This window comes from Tupaia chinensis, unplaced genomic scaffold (genome assembly GCF_000334495.1).
Source record: "Tupaia chinensis unplaced genomic scaffold, TupChi_1.0 Scaffold000569_1, whole genome shotgun sequence".
Lineage (NCBI taxonomy): Eukaryota > Metazoa > Chordata > Mammalia > Scandentia > Tupaiidae > Tupaia > Tupaia belangeri.
In genome coordinates this window covers 2,483,688-2,494,111 of record NW_006160083.1, presented here as the reverse complement: position 1 = coordinate 2,494,111, position 10,424 = coordinate 2,483,688, and the positions used below count along the sequence as shown (strand labels likewise).

The window sequence follows — 10,424 nt, the reverse complement described above, 5'->3', positions numbered from 1 at the left end:
TCATTTTCTGGGCACGTCATCTGTCTTGTGTCTTCAGCCTGTCATTAAGGAAATGAGATCTGGGCCAGCCTCACTTGCAACCAATACAGTCCCCAAGTACTGGTGCACTTCTGTGTTTCTAAAGCCACCACCAAAACTCTCCATGCTGGGATTTGTTGAAAAAGCTAGGGTAGGAGAAAGCAAGTATTCAAAGTAGTAAGGAGATGCTGTGTTTTTTAAAAAAATTTTAAGTTTATTAATTTATTTTATGACACAGAGAGAGAGAAACTCCTAACAGGGTCTCACCATGCCACAATCCTCCTCACTGTCAGCTACCTAAGATCGTAGGTGCATCATCACATTCAGGTTGACCCAGGAACTAAACCCGGACCTGCCCATATGGCTCCAGTATGTTGCAGTTGATCCCAATCTGCCACCATTAGCAACAAGCTGATGAGGCCTGGGCTCTGAACTGGGTTGGGGTAAAGGGAAACCAGTTTTATTCAGGGCCCTTGGAAGTTTATAGATTTATTTTCTCCTCTCTTGGTGACCTTGATGGTTACAGTGGATCAAGCAGGGAAACAGATTAATTCTTTTATCTCTTCAATGATAGCTTTGAGGACTGGGGGCTGTAGTGGATGCTGAGACCTGGCCCAGCCAGTCAGTCCATTCTCACACCCACGGTCCTGACACATAGCAGCTGTTTCTCCATGGCCCACACACTTTCCTGACTCTCAGTTCTTTTAAGACAAATGTCCTATCCTCAACCTCACTTCCCCATCTTCCTACTTAATTTTAGTCCCTTCCCCTTCTGGCATCAGAGAAAAGAGATAGATGGAAAAGTTTTACAAAACTCAAACCTTGTCTAAAAAGGGAACAGTCTCCTTCCTCCCTGTACAAAAGTAACACATCTGATGTCCTCTCATCAATAAAACACTTTATTATCTACAATGTTTTCAGTCCAAGATCATGTTCCTATCTGCCACTTCCACCTCACCCCTACCATTGGAAAGCTCTGGTATAAAAATATGTCATAGACATCCTTTAAGGCTAGTGAAAAAATATATATCTTTTTACATGATCTTGTGATATTCTGTCAAATAACAGTTAACTTGTATTATATTCTTACCTTCGAGTAGGCAAAATGCTAGCTAATTGGCATGCATAATATCACTGAATTCTTAGCAGAATCCTACAAGGTAAGGGTGTTCTGATTCCCATTTTAAAAATGGGGAAACTAAAGTCCAGAAAGATGACAAATCTAGCAAGGAGTAGTCAGGATTTGAACTCAGGCAGTCTGATTCCAGAGCTCATACTTCTAAGCATGTCTACTCCTTCTATTATTTATGTGCCATTCATTAGTCACAACAAGGTTTGTTTGTATGGATTTTTACATTTTTTATTTATTCTAACATTGAGTATTTTTTTTTGTATGTTTTGTTTTTATGTTGGAATGATACGCTTTTTCTGAGAAGGAAAGGATCAATCCTGGCTTCTCAGCCTATCAACATGAAAGTGGGAGCTAAGCCAGCCTCACCCAGGAATGTGCACAGCTGCTAAGTACTGATGCATTTGTGAGTTTCTAAAACAACCTTGAGGTTGTTTGGTTCTGGTGACGGAGAAAAGAACTGATGGATGAGGTCGAGCCGCAGAAGTGACTGCTCTTCACAATTCCCTATTTATTTGTTTATCTTCCATCTCTCATTATGACCTGTCTGGAAGTTGGCAGGGAGGATTTATGGATGTGCCCACATGGAACTGTGCCTAGGCTTGAAGTCACTAGTGACAGTCATTAAAAACTAAAACCACCCAAAGAAATACTGGTTCAGACTGGTTTATTCTGGATTATACCAGTTCAGACTGGTTTATTCCAGCTCATACTGGTTTGAACTGGTTAAGACTGATATATTCCAATTCAGACTAGTTCCAACCAGTTTATACCGGTTCAGACTGGTTTATTCTGGTTCAGACTGGTTTATTCCAGTTCAGAATGGCTTATACTAATTCAGACAGGTTTATTCAAGTTTGAGACTGGTTCAGACCAGATTATTCTTGTTCAGACCAGTTTATTCTGGTTCTGGCTAGTTCAGAATGGTTTATTCTGATTCAGACTGTTTTCTTTCAGTTCAGACTGGCTTAAACTGTTCACACAGGTTTATTCGAGTTTGAGACTGGTTCAGACCAGATTATTCTCATTCAGGCCAGTTTATTCTGGTTCTGACTGATTCAGATGGGTTTATTCTGGTTCAGACTGGTTCAGACTGGGTTCTTCCAGTTCAGACCAGCTTATACTAGTTCAGACTTATTCCAGTTCAGACTGGTTTACTCCAGCCAGATTGGTTCAGGCCAGCCTTTTCTAGTTCAGACTGGTTTAGACTGGTTTGTTCCAGTTCTGACTGGTTATATCAGTTCAGATTGGTTTATTCCAGTTCAGACCAGTTCATTCCAGTTCAGACTGGCTTATACCAGTTCAGAATTGTTTATTCTGGTTTGGACCAGTTTAGGCTAGTTTATTCTTGATCAGACTAGTTTAGACTGGTTTATACCAGTTGAGACTGCCTTACTCCAGTTCAGACCAGCTTTTTCCGGTTCAGACTGACTTATTCCAGTTCAGACTGATTGATACCAATTGAGACTGTTTTATTCTGGTTCAGACCGGCTTATACTGGTTCAGACTTCTTTATTCTGGTTCAGACCGGTTTATTCTGGTTCAGACCAGTTTATTCTGGTTCTGACTTCTTTATTCTGATTCAGAGTGGTTTATTTTGGATCAGACTACATAGACTGCTTTAATCTAGTTCAGACCAGCTTATTCCAGTTCAGACTGGCTTATGCTGGTTCAGACAGGTTTACTCACGTTTCAGACCAGTTCAGACTGGTTTATTCTGGTTCAGACTTGTTTATTTCAGTTCAGACTAGTTCAGGCCAGTTTATTCCAGTTCAGACTGGTGCAAACTGGTTTATTCTGGTTCAGACAGGTTCACTCCAGTTCTGATCTGTTCAAATAGGTTTATACAAGTTCAGACCAATTTATTCTGGTTCAGACCAGTTTGCTCCAGTTATGACTGGTTTGGGCTGGTTTATTTCAGTTGAAGCCAGTTCAGACTGGTTTATTCTGATTCAGAGGGATTCACACTGGTTAATACCTGTTTATTCCAGTTGAGACCAGTTCAGACTGGTTTATTCTGGTTCTGACTGGTTTACTCCTGTTCAGACTGGTTTATTCTGGCTCTGACTGGTTTATTCCTGTTCAGACTGGTTTATTCTGGTTCAGACTGGTGCAGACTTTTTTATTCTGGTTCAGACAGGTTCACTCCAGTTCAGATCTGTTAAAAATGGTTTATAACAGTTCAGACTTGTTTATTCCAGTTCTGACTAGTTCGGACTGGTTTGTTCCAGTTCAGACCAGTTCAGACTGGATTATTCTGTTTCATACAGGTTTACTCCAGTTCAGGCCTGTTCATACTGGCTTATACCGGTTCAGACTAGTTTATGCTGGTTCAAACCGGTTTGTTCCAGTTCAGACTGGTTTATGCCAGTTCAGATTGGTTTGTTCCAGTTCAGGCTGGCCCATACTGGTTTAGACTTGACTATTCTGGTTCAGACTGGTTTACTCCAGTTCAGACCAGCCTTTTCCATTTCATACGGGTTCAAACTAGTTTGTTCCCATTCAGACGAGTTTATTCCACTTCAGACTGGTTTATACCAGTTCAGATCAGTTTAGACTGGCTTTTAAACAAGTTCAGACTTGTTTTTTCGGTTCGCATCAGTTCAGAGTGACTGGTTTATTCCTGTCCTGACTGGTTTATTCCAGTCCAGACCATTCTGGCTGGTTTATTCCAGTTCAGGCTGGCTTATACTTGTTCAGACTAGTTTATTCTGGCTAAGAATGGCTTATACTGGTTCAGATTAGTTTATTCTGGTTCAGACTGCTTCAGACCAGTTCAAAGTGATTTATTCTGGTTCAGATCAGTTAATGCCTGTTTATTCCAGTTAAGACTGGTTCAAACTGGTTTATTCTGACTCTGACTGATTTATTCCAGTTAAGACTGGTTTATACCAGTTCATACTGGTTTACTCTGGTTCAGACCAGCTTAGACTGGTTCAGACTTGTTTACTCCGGTTCAGAGTGGTTTATTTTGGTTCAGACTAGATCAGACTGGTTTACTCCAGTTCAGACAGGTTAATTGCAGTTTAGACTTGCTTATGCCAGTTCAGACAGGTTTATTCATGTTTCAGACCAGTTCAGACCAGTTTATTCTGGTTCAGACTAATTCAGACTGGTTTATTCCAGTTCAGACCAGTGCAGACTGGTTTATTCTGGTTCAGACAGGCTTACTCCAGTTAACACCTGTTCAAACTGGCTTATACCAGTTCAGAACAGTGTATTCTGGTCCAGACTGGTTTGTTCCAGTTCAACCTGGTTTATACCGGTTCAGACAAATTTATTCCAGTTCAGACCAGCTCATACTAGTTCAGACTTATTTACTCTGGTTCAGACTGGTTCATACCAGTTCAGATCAGTTTAATCCAGTTCAGACCGGTTTGTTCCAGTTCAGACTGGTTTATGCTGGTTCAGACTGGTTTGTTCCAGTTCAGGCTGGCTCATACTGGTTTAAGACTTGTTTATTCTGGTTCAGACTGGTTTACTCATGTTCAGACTGGTTTACTCATGTTCAGACCAGCCTTTTCTGGTTCATATGGGTTCAGACTAGTTTGTTCCAGCTCAGACCAGTTTATTCCAGTTCAGACTGGCTTATACCAGTTCAGGCCAGTTTAGACTGGCTTATAAACAAGGTCAGACTTATTTATTCCAGTTCACATCGGTTCAGAGTGACTGGTTTATTCCTGTTCTGACTGGTTTATTCTGGTTCAGACCTGTTTATTTCAGTTAAGACTGGTTCTGACCATTTTTTTCCAGCTTAGGCTGGCTTATACTAGTTCAGACTAGTTTCTTCCAGTTCAGACCAGCTTATACTTGTTCAGACTAGTTTATTCCAGCTCAGAACGGCTTATAGCAGTTCAAACTGGTTTAGTCTGGATCAGATTGGGTTATTTCAGTTCAGATCAGTTCAGAGTGGTTCATTCTAGTTCAGATTGGTTCAGACCGGCTTTTTCCAGTTCAGACCAGTTTAGAATGGTTTGTTCCAGGTCAGACCAGTTATACCAGTTCAGACTAGTTTACTCTGGTTAAGACTAGCTCAGACTGGTTTATTCCAGTTCAGACCATTGCAGACTGGTTTATTCTGGTTCAGACTGGTTTACTGTAGTTCATACTGGCTTTTTCTGGTTCAGACTGGCTTATCCATCTCAGACCCATTCAAACTGGTTTATACCAATTCAGACCAGTTGAGACTTTCTTTTCCCAATTCAGACTGGTTTGTTCCAGTTCAAATTGGTTTATACTGTTTCATACTAGTTTATTCTGGTATAGACAGGTTTATTCCAGTTCATACTGGCTTATACCTGTTCAGACAGTTATATTAGCATTTCGGACCCATTTTGACCAGTTTATTCTGGTTCAGACCAGCATATTCCAGTTCAGGCTGGCTTATTCCAGTTGAATCCAGTTCAGACTGGTTTATTCTGGTTCAGACTGCTTCCAACCAGTTCAAAGTGGTTTATTCTGGTTCAGATTGGTTAATACCTATTTATTCCAGTTGAGACTGGTTCAGACTGGTTTATTCTGGTTATCACTGGTTTATTCCAGTTCAGACCTATTCAAACAGGCCTTTTCTGATTTAGACCTGTTCATACTGGTTTGTTCCAGTTCAGACTAGTTTATTTTGGTTCAGACCAGTTTGTTCCAGTTCAGACTGGCTTATACGGATTCAGACAGGTTTATTCAAGTTTTAGACCAGTTCAGAGTAGACTACTCTGGTTCAGACCAGTTTATTCTGGTTTTGACAAGTTTAGACTGGTTTATTCTGGTTCCGACTGGTTTCTTCCAGTTCAGACTAGCTTATACCAGTTCAGACTTATTTATTCCAGTTCAGATCAGTTCAGACTGATTTGTTCCAGTTCAGACTGGAAACTAGTTCAGACTAGTTTACTTTTGGTTTAGACTGGTTTATTCCAGCTTTGACCAGTTCACACTGACTCAGACCAATGTATTCTGGTTCAGACTCATTTATTCCAGCTCAGATTTTTTTACTATGGCTCATATTAGTTCAAAACGTTTTATTCTTGTTCGGACTGATTTATTGTGGCTCTGACTGGCTGACTATCTACAGGATATCCAAGAACTTCCCAGATGACTTGGGCTGCAGAAGTGGGAAGTCTGGTTTCTTGTACTAAGAAGCTTGCAGTCTGTCTTTATTTAAATATTTACATAGACTTAGTTGTATCAATACAGATGTGAACCCCTACAGGAACTGTGAGGTGCTTCAGATATTAGGAGGAGACTAAACACTGAGCACAGAAGTGTTTGGGGATGAGTTGTAGACCTGAGGCCCTGAGTTCCCTCAGGAGGGGCTCCAGAGAAGTCATTGGTATCTGACCGGCAACCATCATGCATCTCTTAATAGTGTAATTTCACTTGTAAAGATGGACATTTTGGGGGACCAGCAGATGGTGTAATGATTGTGTTGCTGGACTCCCATGTAGTTGACCACAGTGTAGCAAATGTATGCGGGAAAGATACTCATCCTCCTGGTAGTTCTGGAGTCTCTGGATCCTGACATGGCTGAAGCCAGGCCTCCCTGGACTTTTAGGTTACTTGAGTAAATAAATCTTCTTTTAGGCTTGCACCAGTCTGAACTAGATGCCTGTCGCTTGTAATTCAAGGAGTCTTAACCAAGACAGATGCTGACAGGGAGGCAATTGGATCCCAGAGTAGGGTGGAGAAAGAGAATTTAGCTTTTCCGCACCACAAGAGTGAAGAAAAGGGAGACAGGAGGTGTAATCAACTGGAGCTCTACCAAGTATAGAATTAATCTTAATCTCTTGATTGAGGACTTTGCTTTAGAGGATTAGACTTCCCTGGAAACGTGAATCTAAGATTCTCTAAAGCTTTACTAATGAAGACAGCAGTTAGACCATTAATACCCCACAATTTTGCCTATGTTACTCAAATACTCACATTAAATATTCAGTAATTTCTCAATTCCTATATTCTCACCAGGCTAAAAAGAAACTTTCAAATAAACTAGTCACTATAGAGGAAAAGATAGGCTCACTATAGATATAATGGCAATTTCCAGAGACTCATCAGCATGTTGATGACTATTAATTTTCAAAATTAATTAATAGATAAAAATGGCACTTTCTTTTAATTTACGTCATTAGCCAAATGAGCTTTCTAATTAAGATTTGCAATCTACACATTTATAAACCCTAGAGAGTGATTCTAAACATAGAGAACTACTGATGAGGGTCTGCTCGATCTGACAAGGGTCCTCTCATTACTCTTGCACTGGCTTTTGGGACTTGAAAAAAGGGGGGAAACTAATTTCATTCCCAGGCATTTTCTAAACAAAGTATTAGTTAAATATATTCAAGTTATTCAGTGTGATACATCATAGAGATTACAAATCTTATTTCCGCTCCCCATGAAATTCAGTTAAAAAACCATGTCACATCAGATAGAGCAGGAAGTTTGATGTTCACTGGCGATATTAGATACTACTTGTAAAATTTAAAAATACTTAAATTTGGGGCCAGCTGGTGGGGCAGCAGTACTACAATGCTCTATGATGCTGGACCCACAAGGGAATGCCCCAGGTTCATGTCCTAAGAAGTCTCAGTGACCAGAGGTACTGCCTTTCTCTCTTTCCTCTTTCATGGAAGAAATAAATAAATATGCTTTTCAAAGTATAAACTTGGACAAATATTAAAATGAACTTGACTTCGGGTTGGCAGGTGGCATGGTGGTTAAGGTACTGGACTCCCACGTGGCCAGCCATGTTTTGTGTTCTGGACTTGGCAGCTTGCTTTCTCATTTTCCCTTTCTCTCTCTCTCTCTCTGGTGAAATTTGGATAATGATAATAAAGAATTATTTTAAAAATTACTTCTAAAACAGATACAAATAGATATTTCATTGGGGAAATGGTATATAAAATGACTCTTGAGGTGGGACCCAATAAACATTACAGCAATAAAGACTGTTTGCTATGAAATACTAATTACTAAACCAATTAATCATTTTTTCAGACGATCTTATTGCAATCTTGCTTCCCTCTCTTCATAAAAGAAGGAGTCAAGTACTTTAGCAAGTGGGGAGATTTTTACCAAATCAGGGTTTCTCCACTAAGGTTTCGATCGATTAACATATTGAAAGCTTCTATTGAGGGCTGCACCATTCAATGGGCACCTTACCAGATACAAACACGTGCTTCAAACACCAGCAAAGTGGGGGCACAATGTGTTTGCTTTGAAATAATTTGCTATCTAGTAATTAAAGAAAGGAAGGAAGGAAGAAAATCAGTGCATCAATCTCACGGGGTGGGGGGGGGAATCAGCTTTTGTTGAATTTTCTTTTACTACATAGCTTGCTATTTACTTAAGAATCTCTTTAATGACTCTCAATGTCTTAGAATTTTTTTCTTTTCTTTTATAATTTCTTGTTAATATTTAATTGTTGTACATCTTTGTCTGGTACAATATGGTTTCTCTAAGCATGCATGCAGTGTATTACAATCAAATCAAGGACATTTTCATATGCATCATATTCAACAAAGAACATTACATTATGTTATGCACCTTTGATTTTCATTCTATTAGTTTTCTGGATTATTTTGTTGCTGAGATAATGTATATAAGATGGACATTGTCCCACCCTTTTATACTCTATTGTGGTATACTGTTCCATAACCTATTTTTTTACAGTTCTTTATTTTTTTACAGTTTATCATCATTGCTTTGAATTGTATATGGCAGAATGCCATATGCTTTCAAGTTCCTAAGAGTTGGTTTTTAATGGTTTTAATCTAGCTTTTACAATGGAGAAGGCACTTAAGGCATAAGATTCCAAATATAAAGAACATTTATCTGGTTGAAAGTAAGACAAATTAATGTAAAGTGAAATGTCTTTCAATAACCAAATAATCATTTTTTAAAACACTGCCAATAAGAAGAGAGGGCATGCCCACACCATCAATGACATACAAAGGATAGACAAAAGTACATGTTGAGAAAGAATGTCTGCAACATTTTAAAGTATTTGTGGAATTGCAAATCTACTTTACTGATAGACACCTGGAGTCAAATGGTGACGCTTTCCCTGTGATATATAGTATGGATGGAGTTGTTCCTCATAGGTTTTCTCTAGGAAAGAGTACTGCATTTTCGACAGTGTTCTAACTACCAGGAGAGAATCCACAGCAGCATTTTAATAAAGGAAACAAGGAATCGAATGAAGCCACCGTATTTGGGATGTACTAACATCCTTTAGAAATAGTGTATGTGGTGGGAAAATGCTCCCAATTCAGTCAACGGCTGAGTTTCTGACATTTTCTCAGCTGTGCGACCTTGAGTATGATTAAACCTCTCCAAATCTCAGACTTTTCATGAGTAAAACAATAATGCTATCAGGAAGTAACTCATGAAACTGTTATAAACCTGGTCAGCCCCGCAGGTTCAGGTTTTTCATCTATGAAATACTCGGTTCACTGCCTGGAATAAAAAGCAGTTAGTAAACGATAGCTTCTATTTACAGATTTCCACAAAACAAAATGCTGTTATTTCTTAACATAGCAACCAACCACCAATTCCTCTGCCCCTGGAGGGATAATCCTACTAGAAGCTGAGAATCCCTGGCATAAGGCTTACTCAGTCTTAGCATTCTTCTGTGAGGTGATTCTTACCTCATAGTAACTCTGGACAGCGTTCATGAAGGCTTCGTCTGCCACGATCTGTGTTTCCCCATTGAGGAAAGCCTGAAACCGGTCCTTGACAGTCTGCAGCTGCTGTTTGCTGATCTGCAGGGAACAGAGAAAGAAAGTTGTTGTTCTGGAAAGAACACAGTCACATTACCTGAATGAGTAGACAAAGTATACAAAAGATACATTATTTTGGTGTTCTTTAACTGGATCTAATTTACATAAAATATTATTTAACAAGTACTAAAATGTCGCTCTTTTAAAAGTTAAAAAGCTGAAACTTTCAAAAAGTTAAAATTACTGTAAAAAGTTACACGGCCTAGTTGATAATAGGATAACATATTTGAGAATCATTGTTCTAGTGAGAAAAGCAAGATCATTCGTGTCGGTTTTGTTGGCCACTATGTCATTTTGGAAAAACCAGTTATATTCTGAGTTGACCTGAACGTTAGGAGTCTTTTAGAACAAGGCTGGATTTAAATAAATAAATTTGACCTCATCTTCAGCTTTCTCAGTTAGAAAATGGCAATAAATCTAATTATCCACTGCCTTGGAAGAGTTATAGCTATCCAATTCAATTCTTTTCCTTTTTTTTTTTTTAAAGTAACAAGCTTCTACTTAAATTT

At 39.1% G+C, this 10,424-nt stretch overlaps 1 protein-coding gene across 25 annotated transcripts in view; it reads right to left on the bottom strand.

Annotated features, from left to right (window-relative positions):
- CADPS (calcium dependent secretion activator) overlaps positions 1 to 9,895 on the bottom strand; it is a 423,537-nt gene extending 413,642 nt beyond the window's left edge. For 15 of the 25 annotated variants that reach the window (XM_027775523.1, XM_027775527.1, XM_027775526.1 and 12 more), the window contains exon 1: positions 9,784 to 9,895. In XM_027775523.1, coding sequence (XP_027631324.1) covers positions 9,784 to 9,810 — 27 coding nt within the window. In that variant the 5' untranslated portion in view covers positions 9,811 to 9,895. The remainder of the gene's footprint in view (positions 1 to 9,783) is intronic. The other 10 variants (XM_027775519.1, XM_027775515.1, XM_027775520.1 and 7 more) reach the window with 1 other exon arrangement.
- Positions 9,896 to 10,424: the final 529 nt, after the last annotated feature.